The 17,726-nt window shown below is 44.7% G+C and overlaps 2 protein-coding genes across 2 annotated transcripts; both read right to left on the bottom strand.

The window, feature by feature from the left end:
- Nucleotides 1-2,143: 2,143 nt before the first annotated feature.
- LOC135078059 (uncharacterized) lies at nucleotides 2,144-6,043 on the bottom strand. The gene is made up of 6 exons (XM_063972625.1): nucleotides 5,896-6,043; nucleotides 5,588-5,686; nucleotides 5,061-5,192; nucleotides 3,846-3,937; nucleotides 3,651-3,767; nucleotides 2,144-3,570 (listed from the first exon to the last, which is right to left on the bottom strand). Exons 1-6 carry the CDS (start codon nucleotides 6,041-6,043, stop codon nucleotides 2,236-2,238), a joined length of 1,923 nt encoding a protein of 640 aa, XP_063828695.1. The 3' UTR covers nucleotides 2,144-2,235.
- A 163-nt stretch (nucleotides 6,044-6,206) lies between these two features.
- LOC135078068 (uncharacterized) lies at nucleotides 6,207-17,244 on the bottom strand. Its single transcript, XM_063972636.1, has 10 exons — nucleotides 17,231-17,244; nucleotides 16,153-16,290; nucleotides 14,728-14,821; nucleotides 14,035-14,221; nucleotides 12,649-12,795; nucleotides 12,467-12,527; nucleotides 12,288-12,409; nucleotides 9,984-10,134; nucleotides 9,120-9,248; nucleotides 6,207-6,417 (listed from the first exon to the last, which is right to left on the bottom strand). Exons 1-10 carry the CDS (start codon nucleotides 17,242-17,244, stop codon nucleotides 6,207-6,209), a joined length of 1,254 nt encoding a protein of 417 aa, XP_063828706.1.
- Nucleotides 17,245-17,726: the final 482 nt, after the last annotated feature.

Raw genomic sequence — 17,726 nt, forward strand, 5'->3', positions numbered from 1 at the left:
CCGACCAGAAAATAAATAGTACACATGTCTTTGTTCCCACAAAAATATCAGGGAATACATAAAATTGGTAACGGAGTGACTATTATGGCGTATACAGCACGCAAAGCAACACTGATTCATAAATAAATGTACATACACTCCATAAAATCATAGTTTTCTTTATGCATAATTTACATTTTAGAACCTTGACAGTTCCAATCGATATAAAAGTCCACTCGAACCGGGCGAGTTCGTATCGATACAAATAATTTTATTACAAACCTAAACTAAAAGGCGGTATCAAAAAGATGCGCGTAACTCTTCACTTGCATGCGAGGGTCTTGTTTATCCTATATTCAAACGATTATTGCAATCGTCAGGAAACAATGTTAATGTCATTTTCTACAGAAGAAGTACTACATCAAAACTGGATTTAACACCGAGCTGAGTTTTGAGGTAAAAAAATATATCTCAATTGCAAAATCCAGTTCAAAGCTAAAATATACAGGGTGTTAGGTAAATGGGTATATGAGCCGACACTAGCCCATGTTAACATGGTCATATAAATTGTATGGTGAAGTCAGAAAATTGATATCTTCATTTTAATTATTTTAATTTTCATACAAATCGGATTTTATAAAATTTATTTTGTATGAAAATTAAAAAAATTAAAATGATGATATCAAATTTCTGACTTCACCATACCATTTATATGCCCATGTTAACATGGGCTAGTATCGGCTCATATAACCATTTACCTAACACCCTGTAGACACGAGGGAATGTAAGTATGTGAGTATAAAAGTAAGCACCTGTACCGCCTTTCAATCCGGCAGTGGCTACGCATAATTTGGGAGGTCACTTGGGGCAGGAGTGGAGCGTCAGTGCGGCGCGGGCGGCTGCTTCAGTTGCTTCTGCTGCTCCAACAGCCGCTCTAGCGGCGACGGGCCCGGGCCCGACCATAGAGACTGCAATAAAAAAATATGGTAAATATCAAACGTCTATGGAAGGCTTCTAGCAAGGCGGAGCGGAGCGAAGTGTCTTTATCCTTTCATAGACAGCAATATACTGACAGCTACGCACAGCTCACGCAATTCCTCTCATCTCTGCCCTGCTCTGCCTTGGTAGAAACCCCAAACAATTTGGAATATGTACCGGCGCTATTAGACAATGGCAAAGTTGTAAATAATTTATGATGAAAATCTACTAAAACAGTTTTAAAAATAAAGAATATACAACTTCTATTAATCCCGAGATAGCTTAGTTCCAACTTTATTCGGCTTTATTTTCACACTAGTTTTTGCCCGCAGCTTCACCCGCGTTAAATTTAGTTTGTCATAAATTATAGCCTATAATATGTTATTCTGTGTTATAAAGAATAATACAGTTATATCAAAAGCCGTTCAGTAGTTTTTGCGTGAGAGTAACAAACATCCATCCAGATATCCTAACTTTCGCATTTATAACATTAGTAGGATCAATGAGAAAACTTGATGGTTACCTGTTGCGGGTGGTGATGGGAAGCGCCCCAGGCCGGCGAGTCGGGGGCTCCACTGAACAGCGAGTACGTGTTGCCGCCCACCTCGCCCGCGCTTGAACCGCTCTGAGGACGGACACGTTGAACATTAGGTTTTATTGCGTAGGAATAAGGATGGAATTCCAATACTTTTTATTATAACAGTATGTAAGACAAGGCAGGTATTTGACCGCAATCGCACCTGGTGTTAAGTGTGATGCAGTTTATAGTCTGGTCCGTGAGCACGTAAAATTTTGTCCAATGACCCCAAGCTACCCATCCTTATCGCGTAATTGTGTTGCTGTCGCGCTCGCACACTCACAGCGGGCGCCCGTCGCACAGTCACGAGAGCAATATAATTACGCGCGAGCGAAAAGGATGGGTAGCTTGGGGTCTTTGGACAAAATTCTACGTGCTCACAGACCGGGCTTTAGGATGGTACATATCTGCCCTGTAACTCTCGCCTTGAAAAGGCCCGGATTATAGTGTTCAGGAAAGACAGCAGGAGGAAGCGAATTAAAATCCCTAGTTCGAATTATAAAATAACTATCGAAACGCTTAGTGCGAGCTGGTGGAATGTCGACAATGTAGGGATGGTACGCTAACCTGCGTCTGATTCCCCGGTGATGGAAGAATGGATGGAGAACTGATTTTTTTTATCCACAACGAGGAAGCTCTTGGCCTGTATCTCATCTGATGGTAAGTGACGATCAGGCCGAAGGTGGACTGAATTGACCATTTTAATAAATACTGGTAATGCTTACCGCGATCGGATCCATATTCTTAGCGCCGTTGTCGCTGGTCATGTTGTCTGGGAACTTGATGCCCAAATTCCTCTGCTGCATGTCCATGGCGGTGGACCCGAACCCGAGCCCGCCGATGTCCATGAGATTCTTGTTGGCCTGGTACTCCATAGACGGCTTGTCCATCATCTTCATTTGCATCGGCTGGTAACCCACTTTGTTGTTGTTGAACTGAGGATACATCGCCGAGTCGTACCCGACTGTAGGTGCGTACGACCCGAAGTTATTCAACGACGAGTTAAAATTCGGCGAGCTGACCATGTTCTGTAACGTCTGGAGCTGCGGCTGGCCTATAGTCGAGGGCAAGTAGTTCGGCACGTTCTCCGGCTTCTGCTGGCCTACGCTTTGGTTTTGCATCTGGTTGAAAGACGGCATGTTTTGGTAGTTAGGCAGGTTGGGAGCGACGTGTGGCGAGTAGAAGTTGGGCTGCATGCCCATCGCTGGCGAGTAACTCGGCGAGTTGCTGAAGTTGGGAGGGGGATTCTCCGGTTTCCACCACGGCATCGGCTGGGTTGGGTAGTTTTCCGGCGGCGGGTTGGCCCAGTTGGGCTGTTGGGAGTTGAACAAAGCGTTCGGCTTGAAACTGTCGTCGCGGAATTTGTTGTCGTTGAACTGGCTGTCCTGGGCCGCCTGCCAGTTGCGGTACTGGTTGGCGAAACGCGGCGGGAGGTCGTTGAGGAAGTTCTTCTTGTCGCCGGACACGTGGTAGGAGTAGTTGCCGAACTTGTGTCCGTCCTGGAAGAGCTCCTGTCGCGAGTTCTGCTTCTGCAGCGCGGCGGTGCGCACGTCGATCTCCTTGGGATTTACCACTGGAAGTCTTATGCCCTGGTTGTTGACGTTAGGTGGAGACGGGTAGTTCGGGTTGTATGAGATCCCAGCGTTTTGTATCCCGTAATTCTTCTGGAAGTTGACCCTGGGGCCGTCGTATGGTATATTCGGTGGAGGCATATTTGGGCTCCAATTCGGCGGGGGCATGTCCTGCCTCTTCGGCTGGTAACTCTGCTGCGAATTCTGACTCGATCCCTGGTTGGGTTTCGGTTCCTTTTTGTCCTCTTTGTCCTTTTTGGGTGGTTCCGGGTCTGTGTTCTGCAGATGCGGGTACCCGGCGGACTTGTCCTTCAGCGAGAGGATCCCGCCGGTTTTTCTTCCCAGGGGAAGATTGGCGAGATTCTTGATGGCTTTGGGTTGGATGACCTTAGGTTTGTCCTGGTCTTTTGCTTCGGTGGAGTCCCCAGTAGTGTCTGGGGTCGGTGGTGGTGTTACGAATTTCACCTGGAAAGGAAAAAAAATTAAGGCGTTAAGATTGTTAAGATTCTTAACCTTATGACTTTTAAAATAAGTTTGATAGTCACCTGTTTGTTGGATTCTTCTTGCTTTCTCATGATTGCTGCCATTGCGATGTTGACTCGAGGTTTACGAAGGTCCTTCTTATCTTCGCTTTTACTGATGTCTTCGGCGCCGTCTGATTCCTGTGTTCAACCACGAATATTATAAGTTCTTAATATCAAATGTTAATTAATTGTTAGCTCAATGTTTTGGATACTAACCGGGTCGTCTTGAGTGCTGGCCATCGCACGTTCTTCCCTTGCTCTCTCCAGCGAACCCTGCGGCTTTAGAATACCCACTCTCTTCTCTCGGACTGTAAAAGAAATAAAAAATATTTTAAACAAACAAGCTAGTATTGTCACACCAAGTTCATTCAAAAACAGTTGAAGAAATAGAAGTCGCTTATTCTTTCCTACAGGATGACGACACACTAATTTATTAAATCAAAAAAGGAATATTTGGGCTTCATTACCCACAGTTCAGCCTTTTACGATATCCATCCACGGGAAGAGTGGGATGGTTCTATAAATGGGCGAATAGTGCCCGTTTTCACCATCAATCCCTATTTTTTAAGTGACCCCTATTAAAACAAAATGCCTATGTCCGCACTTACACGGCCGTAAAGAAAATAGTATTTTATGAGGGTTTTCGCGATTGAAAAATCCGCCAGATGGCAATACGTAGACGCGAGGTCCAAATGCTGCATGATTGGTGGATTTTGACATATCTGTCAATGTCATGTCAAAAATAACCAATCATGCAGCATTTGGACCTCGTGTCTACGTATTGCCATCTGGCGGATTTTTCATACGCGAAAACCCTCATTGCTTACAACTGATTAACTGACATTTCAATCCGGACGGATGCGCGAGCATGCGTCGGAACGGAAGCCGGTCGGCTCCGAGCGTATTCCAGCGGATACATAAACGAATCATACAGCAAAATATTCCTATTCTATGTATATGATAGTTCCACTGACCCTTCTCCCTGAAGTCTGCTTCTGAGATGACAATCAGCGTTGGCGCGCGCTCGCTGTCGTCTTCCCCTCCTCCCCCCTCGTACCAACCCCCCTACCCTTTCTCCGCACACACTAGACCATCCTAAAACCTAATATGCATTACATTTCTACTAACCCTTCTCCCTGAAGTCTGCCTCTGAGATCACTATAGGCGGCGGCGCGCGCTCGGGCTCGTCGTCGCTGTCTTCCCCTCCTCTCCCACCCCATACCCCTCGCCCGCGCGTTCTAAAGGTTCCTACTAGTGTCCATAGTATTTCCACTGACCTATCTCCCTGAAGTCAGCCTCTGAGATGACAATGGGCGGCGGCGCGCTAGGGTTCGTCGTCACTGTCGTCCTCCCCCTCCCCCCTTGTACCAAACCCCCTCCCCTTTTCCCACACTAAAGAATTTATCTAATATGCATGACATGTCCACTGACCCTTCTCCCTGAAGTCGGCCTCTGAGATCACAATAGGCGGCGGCGCGCGCTCGGGCTCGTCGTCGCTGTCGTCTTCCCCTTCCCCCTCCCCCTCGTCGGGCCCCTCCCCGTCCGCGGCGCACAGTAATGATCCTTATATCTAAAGTCTGGTCCGTGAGCACGTAGAATTTTGTCCAATGACCCCAAGCTACCCATCCTTATCGCTCGCGCGTAATTATGTTGCTGTCGCGCTCGCACACTCACTGCGGGCGCCCGTCGCACAGTCGCGACAGCAATATAATTACGCGCGAGCGATAAGGATGGATAGCTTGGGGTCATTGGACAAAATTCTACGTGCTCACGGACCAGGCTTTAGAGTCTTTAGTCCACTTCACTGACCCTTCTCCCTGAAGTCTGCCTCTGAGATCACTATCGGCGGCGGCGCGCGCTCGGGCTCGTCGTCGCTGACATCCCCCCCTCTCCCACCTCATATCCCTCGACCGCGCGCTCTAAAGGTTCCTACTAGTGTCCATAGTATTTCCACTGACCTTTCTCCCTGAAGTCAGCCTCTGAGATGACAATGGGCGGCGGCGCGCGCTTAGCCTCGACCCCTACCCCTCCCCCGCGTGCACTAAAGATTCTTATATCTAGGGGCATAGTGTAAATTTACGTCAACCGCATCGGTATCGACTGCGTAAAAAAGTGACAAAGTGATATTAGATATATGACGGATTGTACAGCGCCCCTAGCGGAAACTTTCAAGAACTAAAATTTAATTTTTTTTAACGAAGTCGATATCCATGCGTGTGTAATAAACTCACACTACGTCCCCTAGTTTCTTAGTATTTCCACTGACCCTTCTCCCTGAAGTCTGCCTCTGATATCACTATAGGCGGCGGCGCGCGCTCGGGCTCGTCGTCGCTGTCGTCTTCCCCTTCCCCCTCCCCCTCGTCGGCCCCCTCCGGGCGCGGCGCGCAGTAATGATCCTTATATCTAATGCCCATAGTCCACTCCACTGACCCTTCTCCCTGAAGTCGGCCTCTGATATCACAATAGGCGGCGGCGCGCGCTCGGGCTCGTCGCTGTCGTTCTTCCCTCCCCCCACGTACTCACCCTCCTCCCCTTTTCCCACACTAAAGAACCCTTTATCTAATATGTATGACATTTCTACTCACCCTTCTCCCTGAAGTCGGCCTCTGAGATCACAATAGGCGGCGGCGCGCGCTCGGGCTCGTCGTCGCTGTCGTCTTCCCCTTCCCCCTCCCCCTCGTCGGCCCCCTCCCCGCCGGCGGCGCGTGCAAGCGACAGCTCGGCCAGCGCGGCCGACAGCTGTTCACCTCCTACGGATGTCGCGGTGAAGCGGACGCCGTCTTCTTCACTATAAAACATTTTTAGCGACATAATTTTTGAATTTCGTCACCTGTGTTTTACAAATAAATTATTTGATTTGGCAAAAACATCTACGCAACTCTTTCGTGCATTTACCAAATGAAGTATGTTTAGCAAATAAGTCAAAAAGAGCACGCCGCATTCTATGCTAGCTGCACGCTAGCCTAGAAGTAGAATGTGGATCACAATAAAAAAAAATCTCATCATTCAAATCAAATCAAATCAAATCATTTATTTGTAAAACATAGGTAAATGTAGAAATCATGTACATAATAATGGGTAGAGCTCTATGTTTGGCCTATGAGTGGCATACAAATTATAAGTCCCATATAAAGATACAAACAAAAATTAATAGTTACATAACATAATAATTCAATGTCAATTTTTAGAATTTAAATTTAATGCTTACAAAACTATCATGTCAAAATTATATTACAAATTAGTATCAGTCAAATATTCAGTTAATGTATAATATGATTTTCTTATTAAAAGGGTAAATAGTTCTTTGCGAAAAGTGTTCAAGCTGGCGTCTCTTAACTTTTTTGGCAATTTATTATAAACTTTAGGAGCCATACAGTAAAAGCTTTTCCTTTTTAACGCGGTTTGACAAGTTGGTAAAAAGTTGGTTGGTCGCTTAAAGTGTGCATAAGACCAGGCCTGTTCATCTCCGCGAGTTTACATCGAAAACAAAACACGCACGATGGCCCACCTACAGGATACTATTCGACAAGGTCTCACATACGAGCGAACATTGACTCACGCACGCGTATTCTTGTGTATGATGGAAGAAAATGGTGTACTTAATACTGTGCAGTATTTAACTGCCTAAATAATAATAAAAACACAGAATGTACTTTTTTAAGTTGCCTCAAGACACTGAGAGGTAAATAAATAGTTAATATTATTCATGCTAAATCATGTATTTCCTCCGCCATTTTCCGCAGTTTGGCACCTCACGTCACATCATTTTACCGAAGTCAGCCCTATAGCTTCGGCGCAGTGCCGATCACTGACGTTTGTCAACAAAATGGTGCTTGACTCTTGAGACAGGCCAAATTACACCATATTGTAAATGACATTGAGCATACATTTTTTTAAATACCTTCGCGAAGTAAAACTTCTGTACGTAGTACTTATTATTATTCTGTGATAAGACGTCTACTGGATAGAGTGGGAAACAGATGTAGATTTCTCTTGACAAAGACCGCAGTCTCGTAAATGTAGAGCGAGGGAACAGTTAGTATTCTTAATTCCTTGAAGTGTGGTTTGCAGCTGTCCCTCCACTTCAAGGATTTTATAGCTCTGATGCATTTCTTTTGAGCTCTGAAAACTTGCAGTTTATCGGTGCAGTTGCCCCAGAAAATAATTCCGTATCTTAAAATAGATGAGACATATCCGTGGTAAGCTGTTAGTACCGTTTCTAGATTTGCTATTCTGGATAATGTTTTTAATGCATATACAAACTTGTTGATGCGTGTGCACAGGTCGTTAATATGTGTCGTCCATCTTGTTTGATAATCTATGTGTATACCTAAGAACTTTGTAGAGTCAACTGATTCTACAATTTGGTTATTGCACCGTATAGTCAAGTTAGGTGGGTATATTGTCGGAAGTGAATTATTTTTGTTTTGTCAATATTTATGTTAAGATTATTCATGTCAAGCCATTCAATTACATTATTAAGAGTCATGGTAATTTCATTTTCATATGTCAAAATATTTTTACATTTTATTAAAATTGTGCAGTCATCGGCAAATAAAGTCATAGGATATTTGATACAGGTCGGCAAATCATTGATGTATATTATGAATAAGAGGGGACCGAGTATCGTTCCTTGTGGAACACCGTACTCTACATCTCTACACAGGGACTGATATTCTTTTTCTAGTGGCATTTGTTCGTTTATTTCAATGTTTTTCATAGTAGTGAGCTGCTTTCTATTACTAAGGTACGATTCTATTAGATTCAGAGCAATTCCACGTATGCCATAGTGGTGAAGTTTATGTAATAGTAAGTCGTGCTTGACATAATCAAAGGCTTTTGACATGTCCATAAATACTGCACATATTTTTTGCCTTTCGTCTATAGAGTCAGTTACGAGTTTCAATAAATTATGTATGGCCATATTTGTGGATTTGTTTTGTCGAAAACCGTATTGATGTGAGGTGAATACATTGTGTTTTTCAAAAAATTTGTTAATTCTAGTGTATATTGCCCTTTCAAAGACTTTTGACAGTACAGGTATAAGAGCTATAGGTCTATAATTAACCATATTAGTTCTATCGCCTTTTTTAAAGACAGGCTTTATTATAGAGGTCTTAAAGGCTTCAGGGAATATTCCTTGACTTAGGCACAGATTTATAATATATGATAGAGCTGGGGCAAGATATTCAGCACAACATTTCATTGCTGCCGTACATATATCATCATAGCCTACGCTAGCTGAATTCATCTCATCGATTTTAGGATAAGACAATTATTTGTCGTCGTAGAATCAAATTTGTCAATTATTTAGTGGCACGAATCCTAGGCAGAAGTAGTAATAGAAAACATAAAAAACAAGTGGATTAGGTATTTGTAAATTGACTCAAAAACTTATTGGTCCTTTTCCAAATGTCCAAGTGGTTATCCTTCGACCAGAAACTGCAAATAAATATCGTGACACAAATAGAATACAAATCAAAGACTCACTTGCACTGCAGGTGTTCGGGAAACATATCAGCCAGGCGACGGCCCAGTCGCACCAACCGTAGTGCGCGCAACCGCCGCTCCAATTCCGGCTCACTGCTAAGACAGCTCGCAGGGACTTCGGCTGGGGGGCTGTTATACAATAAAATAAATAGATATGTTAGAATAGAATAGAATACCTTTATTCAGCATTAACATTTATATGCATACATGTACATTGTACAGAGGTTCACATTACTGAGCCATGCTGAAAAGGCGCCCGCTCAGCGAAAATCGTGACATGACACAAGTCGGATTACACGACAACACGAGGATTATTATAGACTAGCTTTCCGCCCGCGGCTTCGCCCGCGTGGAATTTTGTCTGTCACAGAAAAACTTTATCGCGCGCGTCCCTGTTTCAAAAACCGGGATAAAAACTATCCTATGTTCTTTCCCGGGACTCAAACTATCTCTATGCCAAATTTCATCAAAATCGGTTGCGAGGTTTAAGCGGGAAAGCGTAACAGACAGACAGACAGACAGAGTTACTTTCGCATTTATAATATTAGTTGGGATGATCTATACTGAACTGTCCCACCAAACCTGATTAAAAGAGCACGAGGTTCTAATCTGTCATGACGCCTTGCCTTCAGATCTAAAACTGTGGACTCAGTTTCCAATAGAATTAAAAATTGCTTACTGTGGGGCTAGATAGCGCTGTGTGTTTATTTAAAGATATTTAATGAATGCTGCTGACAACGCCACTCTTGTAACGGAGTTTTGGGCTGACACTGTGTAGGTTTGTTATCGACACGATAAGAAGAAGAATCAGAATACACAGTAACTCTTTTATGTGTTTTCTATACAAGTTTTACAACAACTCACTCGTCATCGGGCGCGGATTCCGGCACGTCGGGCACGCGGCCTCCGTACGCGTCCCAGGCGGCGTGGTTGGCGAACCGCAGCGGTTTCAGCTCCTCTTCTAAAGGTAAAAACCCGTGAAGCTCCTCGTCTTCTGGGAGAGGCACTGTTTCGTCTGTAGAAAGAGTTTAAATAAGTCTTAAACTGTGGCTGATATTTTGGTTCAAATTAAACAAAGTATGATGTTGTAGTCTTAATAAGGATTTAGGACTAAATAAAAAAATATTTCTTTTTTTAAATATTCCCAGAACGTAATACGCAGCTGTAAAAACATAATGGCAATAGGGAGGGTATATAGTACGCAGAACTGACGGCCGAAGGGGCAGCAAGGTTCTGGTCTGGACATCCACAAGGTGGACCGACGACCTCATGGAGGTAGCAGGAAGGCGCTGGATGCAGGCCGCTACCAACCGGGCGACGTGAAAATCATTGGGGGAGGCCTAGACCCTGTGGCTAAAATGGTGGTTAAGAGCCTACGTTAAAGCTTATAATGGGCGTATGCACCCGTGTCTATATCGAAAAATATGAGTATCGCAGTGTGGACGCGTGAAACGGGATTCTACACGCGCGGCGGGGAGCAGGCCAAAAGTTCGAAGCGGGAACGTGCCCCTGCGCACGTTTTAGCGTAGGCGAGGGCCTACGTTTAAGCTAAAGTCCTGTCACCGAGCAGATAGAATTTCGTACAATGACCCCAAGCTTCCTATCCTTATCGCTCGCGCGTAATTATATTTCTGTCGCGCTCGGACACTCACTTTATACGAGGTGTTGGGAGATTTATGAAGACTATCCTGGAAAGGAGATGATAACTCACACGCAGAGTGCGGCGTGACGTGACCCGCGAGCGGCGCCAGCAGGAGAGTATGGAGTAATAAGTTATGCAGTAATGGCAAGAGTGCACTCTCGCCAAGACAGGCCGAGTGCGAGAGTGCACTGCTGCCCTAAAGATAATCCACATGCTTTGACAAATCTCGCCGATTTGAACAAGTATAGGGACTTCTTTACACCATATTAACTATTTTCAGTTCTTTAACCCCTAATTGCAACAATTACTAAGTCCTTTATATTGTTCGGTGCTTAAACTCTAGACTCTATTCAATCGATTTTTGTTTTTACTAGTGTATAATTACCCTAACATTGCAAAAAGAAATGCTGTGTATACCTGTAATTGAGGTCATATACGTATCATGTGTTAAACCATGTTAAAATGTATGAACTGTATTGTGTATGTGACTTTGTTGGTGTACCTAATAAATAAATAAAATAAATAATTGCTGTTGCTTTAGTCTCTAATGTATGTTATTTTCACCTTTGCATTTAACAAGTGTCATTTTTGTAAGTTATTTTTGTGAACGCTGCAATGTAATATTGTTGGTGATCAAATAAATAAATAATGATAACACACACGCAGCGTGCGGAGTGATATGACACGCGAGCGGCGCCAGCGCGTCAAGCGTGTGCGCGAGCACCGGCCACAGCGCCGCCCGCGCGTCACAGACGAAGGTATGGAGTAGCAGACTATGCTGTAATGGCGACAGTGCACTCTCGCCACTAGACAGGGTGACAGCGAGAGTGCACTAATGCCTTAAGATAATCCACATGCTTGGACAAATCTCGCCGATTTGAACATTTTGAAGCATAGGGACTTCTTTACACCATATTAATTAACCTTTTTCAGTTCTTTAACCTAATTGCTGTTGCTTTAGTCTCTAATGCATGTTGTTTTCACCTTTAATGAAGTTTGCATTTAACGAATGTCATTTTTGTAAGTTATTTTTGTGAAAGCTACAACGTAACCTTGTTGGTGATCAAATAAATAAATAATGATAACTTACACGCAGCGTGCGGCGTGATATGACCCGCTAGCGGCGCCAGCGCGTTGAGCGTGTGAGCGAGCGCCGGCCACAGCGCCGCCCGCGCGTCACAGACGAGAGTATGGAGTAAATAGGCTATGCAGTAATAGCGACAGTGCACTCTCGCCACTAGACAGGGTGACAGCGAGAGTGCACTGCTGCCCTAAAGATAATCCACATGCTAGTCCACATGCTTGGACAAATCTCGTCGATTTGAACAAGTATAGGGACTTCTTTACACCATATTAACTATTTTCAGTTCTTTAACCCCTAATTGCTGTTGCTTTAGTCTCTAATGCATGTTGTTTTCACCTTTAATGAAGTTTGCATTTAACAAATGTCATTTTTGTAAGTTATTTTTGTGAACGCTGCAATGTAACCTTGTTGGTGATCAAATAAATAAATAACGATAACTTACACGCAGCGTGCGGCGTGACGTGACCCGCTAGCGGCGCCAGCGCGTTTAGCGTGTGCGCGAGCGCCGGCCACAGCGCCGCCCGCGCGTCACAGACGAGAGTATGGAGTAATAGCGACAGTGCACTTCACCACGAGACAGAGTGAGTGCACTGCCGCCCTAAAGACAATGATAACTAACACGCAGCGTGCGGCGTGATATGACCCGCCAGCGGCGCCAGCGTGAGCGCCGGCCACAGCGCCGCTTGCGCGTGACAGGACAGTATGGAGTAATAGACTATGCTGTAATGGCGACAGTGCACTCTCGCCGAGACACCACGAGACAGGCCGAGTGCACTGTCGCCATAAAGATAATGATAACTTACACGCAGCGTGCGGCGTGACATGACCCGCGAGCGGCGCCAGCGCGTTGAGCGTGTGCGCGAGCGCCGGCCACAGCGCCGCCCGCGCGCGCCACGCGGCGCCCCGCACGAATTCCACGTGCTGCACGCACCATTGCAGCCACACTTTCACTGGAACAAAAACAATAAATTAGTAGTTAGTACGACTTTATTTCCGACTATTCTAGCTCCGATTTACACTAAAGTCCGGTTGCCGAGCATGTAGTATTTCGTCCAATGACCTCAAGCTACCCATCCTTATCGCTCGCGCTTAATTATATTGCTGTCACGCTCGCACACTCACTGCGGCCGCCCGTCGCACAGTCGCGACAGCAATACAATGAGGCGCGAGCGTTAAGGATGGGTAGCTTGGGGTCATTGGACGAAATTTTACGTGCTCGGCAACCGGATTTTACAACAACACTACCTCTTCAATTTTAATCCACTAAATTAAGAAGTACGTTCTTAAGTGTGTTTATAAATAAATAGTACAATAGAAAACTGCTGCGTTTCTGTCTACCACTCAAAATAAGCTCACACACAACATCGTGCTACATGGTCCTTCGAGCCGGATTCAAATTCCAGGCATGAAATCCACACGAGAAGATAGAAAGGTATGTTTTTCTTAAAGTAGGGTCTTTGAAGAACAGCTAGTATCGTATGACACTCACGCGCAGGCAGCGCCTGCTCTAGGCAGGCAGTAATAGATCCAACATGGCGGTCGCCGTCAGTTCCTCGCTCAGACGCGCCGCTTGTGCCTCGCAATGCAGCGCGATCAAATTTGAGCTCTCGTGCAAGGACAATAGAGCTAGTATTGTATGACAATCACGCGCAGGCAGCGCCCGCTCCGGCGGCGCCTGCAGCGTGTAGGCAGGCAGTAATAGATCCAACATGGCGGTCGCCGTCAGTTCCTCGCGCAATGCAGCGCGATCCACTTAATTTGAGCTCTCGTGCGAGGACATTAAAGCTAGTATTGTATACACTCACGCGCAGGCAGCGCTCGCTCCGGCGGCGCCTGCAGCGTATAGGCGGGTAGTAGGAGAGCCAACATGGCGGCCGCCGCCAACTCTTCGCTCAGCAGCGCCGCTTGTGCCTCGCCATGAAGAGCGATCCACTTTGAGCTCCCGTGCAAGGACAATAGAGCTAAAGCCTGGTCCGTGAACACGTAGAATTTTGTCCAATGACCCAAGCTACCCATCCTTATCGCTCGCGCGTAATTATATTGCTGTCGCGACTGTGCGACGCGCGCCCGCAGTGAGTGTGCGAGCGCGACAGCAACATAATTACGCGCGAGCGATAAGGATGGATAGCTTGGGGTCATTGGACAAAATTCTACGTGCTCACGGACCAGGCGTATTGTATGACACTCACGCGCAGGCAACGCTCGCTCCGGTGGCGCCTGAAGCGTATATGCGGGTAGTAGGAGAGCCAACACGGCGGCCGCCGACAACTCCTCGCTCAGACGCGCCGCTTGTGCCTCGCCGTCGCTCAATGCGGCGCGATCCACTTTGAAGTCTTCGTTAGATGAGTGTACCAGCCATATCAGCACGCAGCTCATCTGTAAACGTGTGCCACGTTACCAATACTCTACACCAGTAGGCCTAGGATGCGCGTCGCGAAAGCGTTTATCGCGCCGTTTTATCGATTTCACGATTGATAAGCCCATACATTTGTCGTCTAATATCATAGATAAGATTTAATCATGGCGCGCATCCTAGCCCGGCTGGGCTGGCGAACTTTTTAAGTATCAACGTGCCACTTCTCTAAAAAAAAATTTTTGATGTAACCGTGCCATTAAATAACACCTAATGCTATCAATGAGGAGAGTGACAGGACCTTATTTTATGGTAACCAACTGATGAGGGCAAATACTATAGCTCTCATTCCATCCATACACATTATTTACTATGTATTTGATTTCGTAGTGAATTTTGTGGTTGGTGACGTGCCCTAAATATTGGCCTAGTGGTTCGTCATCCCTATTCTACATTGACAATCATTTAGCTTCCAATGCAGGAGGATGACTCTCTCTCTAATGCTCAAAATTGACGGTTTAGTACTAACCTTGATCAACGTCATGGACTCAAAGCTGTCGGTGGCTATGAGAGCTGTCAGCGACGAGTTGAGGGACTCTACTATCGTCTCGGCGGTCTCCAGTCTGGAACGAAAAGAAATTATTAGGCTACTGAAGGATTTCTGAGGACGAATGCATTTTTAAAGAATTATCAAACAACAACGTGATCTTAATCGTTATCCTAAGCATGTAAGCATGGGATCTTTTGTGCTTCCTTATTCTCTATTATCCAAAAAAATCCTATCCATTAGGAGATTTAAATGCCCAGGTGAGAGGAACCTATAGTCTTCTGGTGCCGCATATGCCGACCCCAGCAGATCCATCTTTGTTCTTGCTAACGCGTAGCATTCGCACAGTAAGCGTTTCATGGACTCTGTATGTTCTCCACATGCTCGACAACAATGTTACGCATCAGCGGCACGCGTATTCTTCACGCATTGTAAAAAAATATTCGCTTTAGAAAGAAGAAAATTATCTTTATTAAAGAAACAAACGGCCTTGTTTGACACAATACAAAATACGCGTGCGGTGCGCTAGTTGGCGACACAGTAGTTGCTTGTAGCAGTCAACCTTACCGCATCGGCACAGTACCGATCACTGATGAATGTAAACGAAACGGCGCTCGACTCTGGGTCAAGCTATGACGACATTGAGTAGTTATTTTTTTAGACACCTTCGCGAAGAAAACTTTCTGTACGGAGTACATACAGGGTGGAAACGTTAAGTGATCTCACTCGATTATTTCTAAACTATACAAGATATCGAAAAACTGATTACTGATTCTGAAAGTGCTTTACAGGCTCTTTCAAACGGTACCAATAATAGGTTACATAATAAACTGGATCTATCCGAAAATTCAATGTTTCCAGCTTCCATACATTTAGTAAAACCACATAATATTAAAAACTACACAAGATATTCAAAAACTGGTTACCGATCCTGAAAGTGCTTCACGAGCTCTATCCAACGGTAATAGTAACAGGTTACAAAATAAACTAGATCCATTCAAAAATTCAATATTTCCAACTTCCATACATTTAGTACAGCCACAGTCATGGCACTCATGTCTTGTTAATATTATAGCAAGTAAAGCCTAAAACCAATGTTTTCCAAGAACAATTTTAAATAAAAATGCAATTTACGAGTTCATTTTAAGTGTTTATTATTTAATAAAAAAATTTAATACTTCTATTATTGTTTGGCTGGCATACATTTAGTATGGAGGCTGAAAACATTACATTTTCAGATATTAGATCCAGCTAATTCTGTAACCTAATATTGGTACCGTTGGATAGAGCTTGTGAAGCACTTTCAGGATTAGTAACCAGTTTTTCGATATCTTGTATAGTTTAGAAATAATCGAATGAGATCACTTATCGTTTCCACCCTGTATACTATTGTGGCTTTATACTCACTGCTCCACGTTGTGTATCATATGCGTGGCCCGGATGAGCGCGGTGACGTAGCCGGACGCGTGCAGCCGCCCGCCCGCCGCGAGCGCGCCGTTCGGGCCGCTGACTCCGGGAAGCACGGGTAGAGTGCTGAGGCTGCCGCTGTAAAAAGAAATCGGTTTAGTATAACATAACCTTTATTTATTTGAAGACCAATACATAAAACATTCGCTGTTTTACAGTACCTACTTTAAGGGCCTACGCTAAAACTTCGGTTTAGTATAACATAACCTGTGAATTTGTAGATCAATACATAAAACATACGCTGTTCTACATTACTACAAGGGCCTACGCTGAAACTTGCGAGTGTGCACGGAACGGGCATCCGTTCCAGATTGTGATGCAACGAATACTACTTTTACGAATACGAATATTGAATCTACTATTCAGCGAATACGAATACGAATATCTCTACATAGTCATGAAATATTCATACATTTTACTCTTTTTATTATGGTTATTGTTTTAGTAATTAAAATTTACAAATGGAATTTTTTTGTTATTGTATCACTTTACTTTTTAACTAAACACAAAACTAAATACGTTTGTACAATTGACCGTCAAATTCCGGAAGAGAACTTACTTACTACTTTGTTACCTATTGACCGGGGTTTACCCGTCGTGTCGTGGCTATAGTGTTCGGATACACACACGAACGTGGCAAAATTAAAAAAAAAGTATGTATTCGTAATTACTATTTCACCGAATACGAATATTCGGTAAATGTCTACTATATTCGTATTCGTTGCATCAGTAGCCTAAACCGATGTCTCATTCGCCTAAAAATGGATGCAAACGCACACTGACGCAAGCAACAGAACACATTCTGTTTTTGGGCATATTGCTGCGACAGTGGCCACGCCCCCTTTTCCCGTCTCCCTTTAGTTTAGTTCGCACTGACCCAGCGGTGGCGGCGTGCAGTGTGCGCGAGTTTAAACCCTAACAGAGGTAAATGGCGCGTTTTGCTTACACTGAGTGTAGCGTGGAGTGTAGTACACTCCCCACGCTCACATGGTGAGGCAAGCATAAGATGACGCTTCACGAAGACTCGTTCATTGTGATTGGGTAACGTATAAAGCACTACTGACCCGGCGGCGGCGGCGTGCAGCGTGCGCGAGTTTTAGCGTAGGCCCTAACAAGGTAAACGTCGTGTTTTGTTTGCATATGATGACACTTCACGAAGACTCGATCATTGTGCTTCGGGTGACCTACAATACAAAGCTCTACTAACCCGGGCGGCGTGCAGCGTGCGCGAGTTTTAGCATAGGCTTTAACAGAGGTTATCTGCATGTTATGTTTGCATAGGATGACACTTCACGAAAACTCATTAATTGTGCCTCGGGAAATTTATACTAATATTATAAATGCGAAAGTAACTCTGTTTGTCTGTCTTGCTTTCACACCTAAACTGAACCAATTTTGATGGAATTTGGCCTAGAGATAGTTTGAGTCCCGGGAAAGGACATAGGATAGATTTTACCCCGGTTTTTGAAACAGGGACGCGCGCGGTCAAGTTTTTCTGTGACAGACAAAATTCC

The sequence above is a fragment of the Ostrinia nubilalis genome, chromosome 2 (assembly GCF_963855985.1).
Source record: "Ostrinia nubilalis chromosome 2, ilOstNubi1.1, whole genome shotgun sequence".
Lineage (NCBI taxonomy): Eukaryota > Metazoa > Arthropoda > Insecta > Lepidoptera > Crambidae > Ostrinia > Ostrinia nubilalis.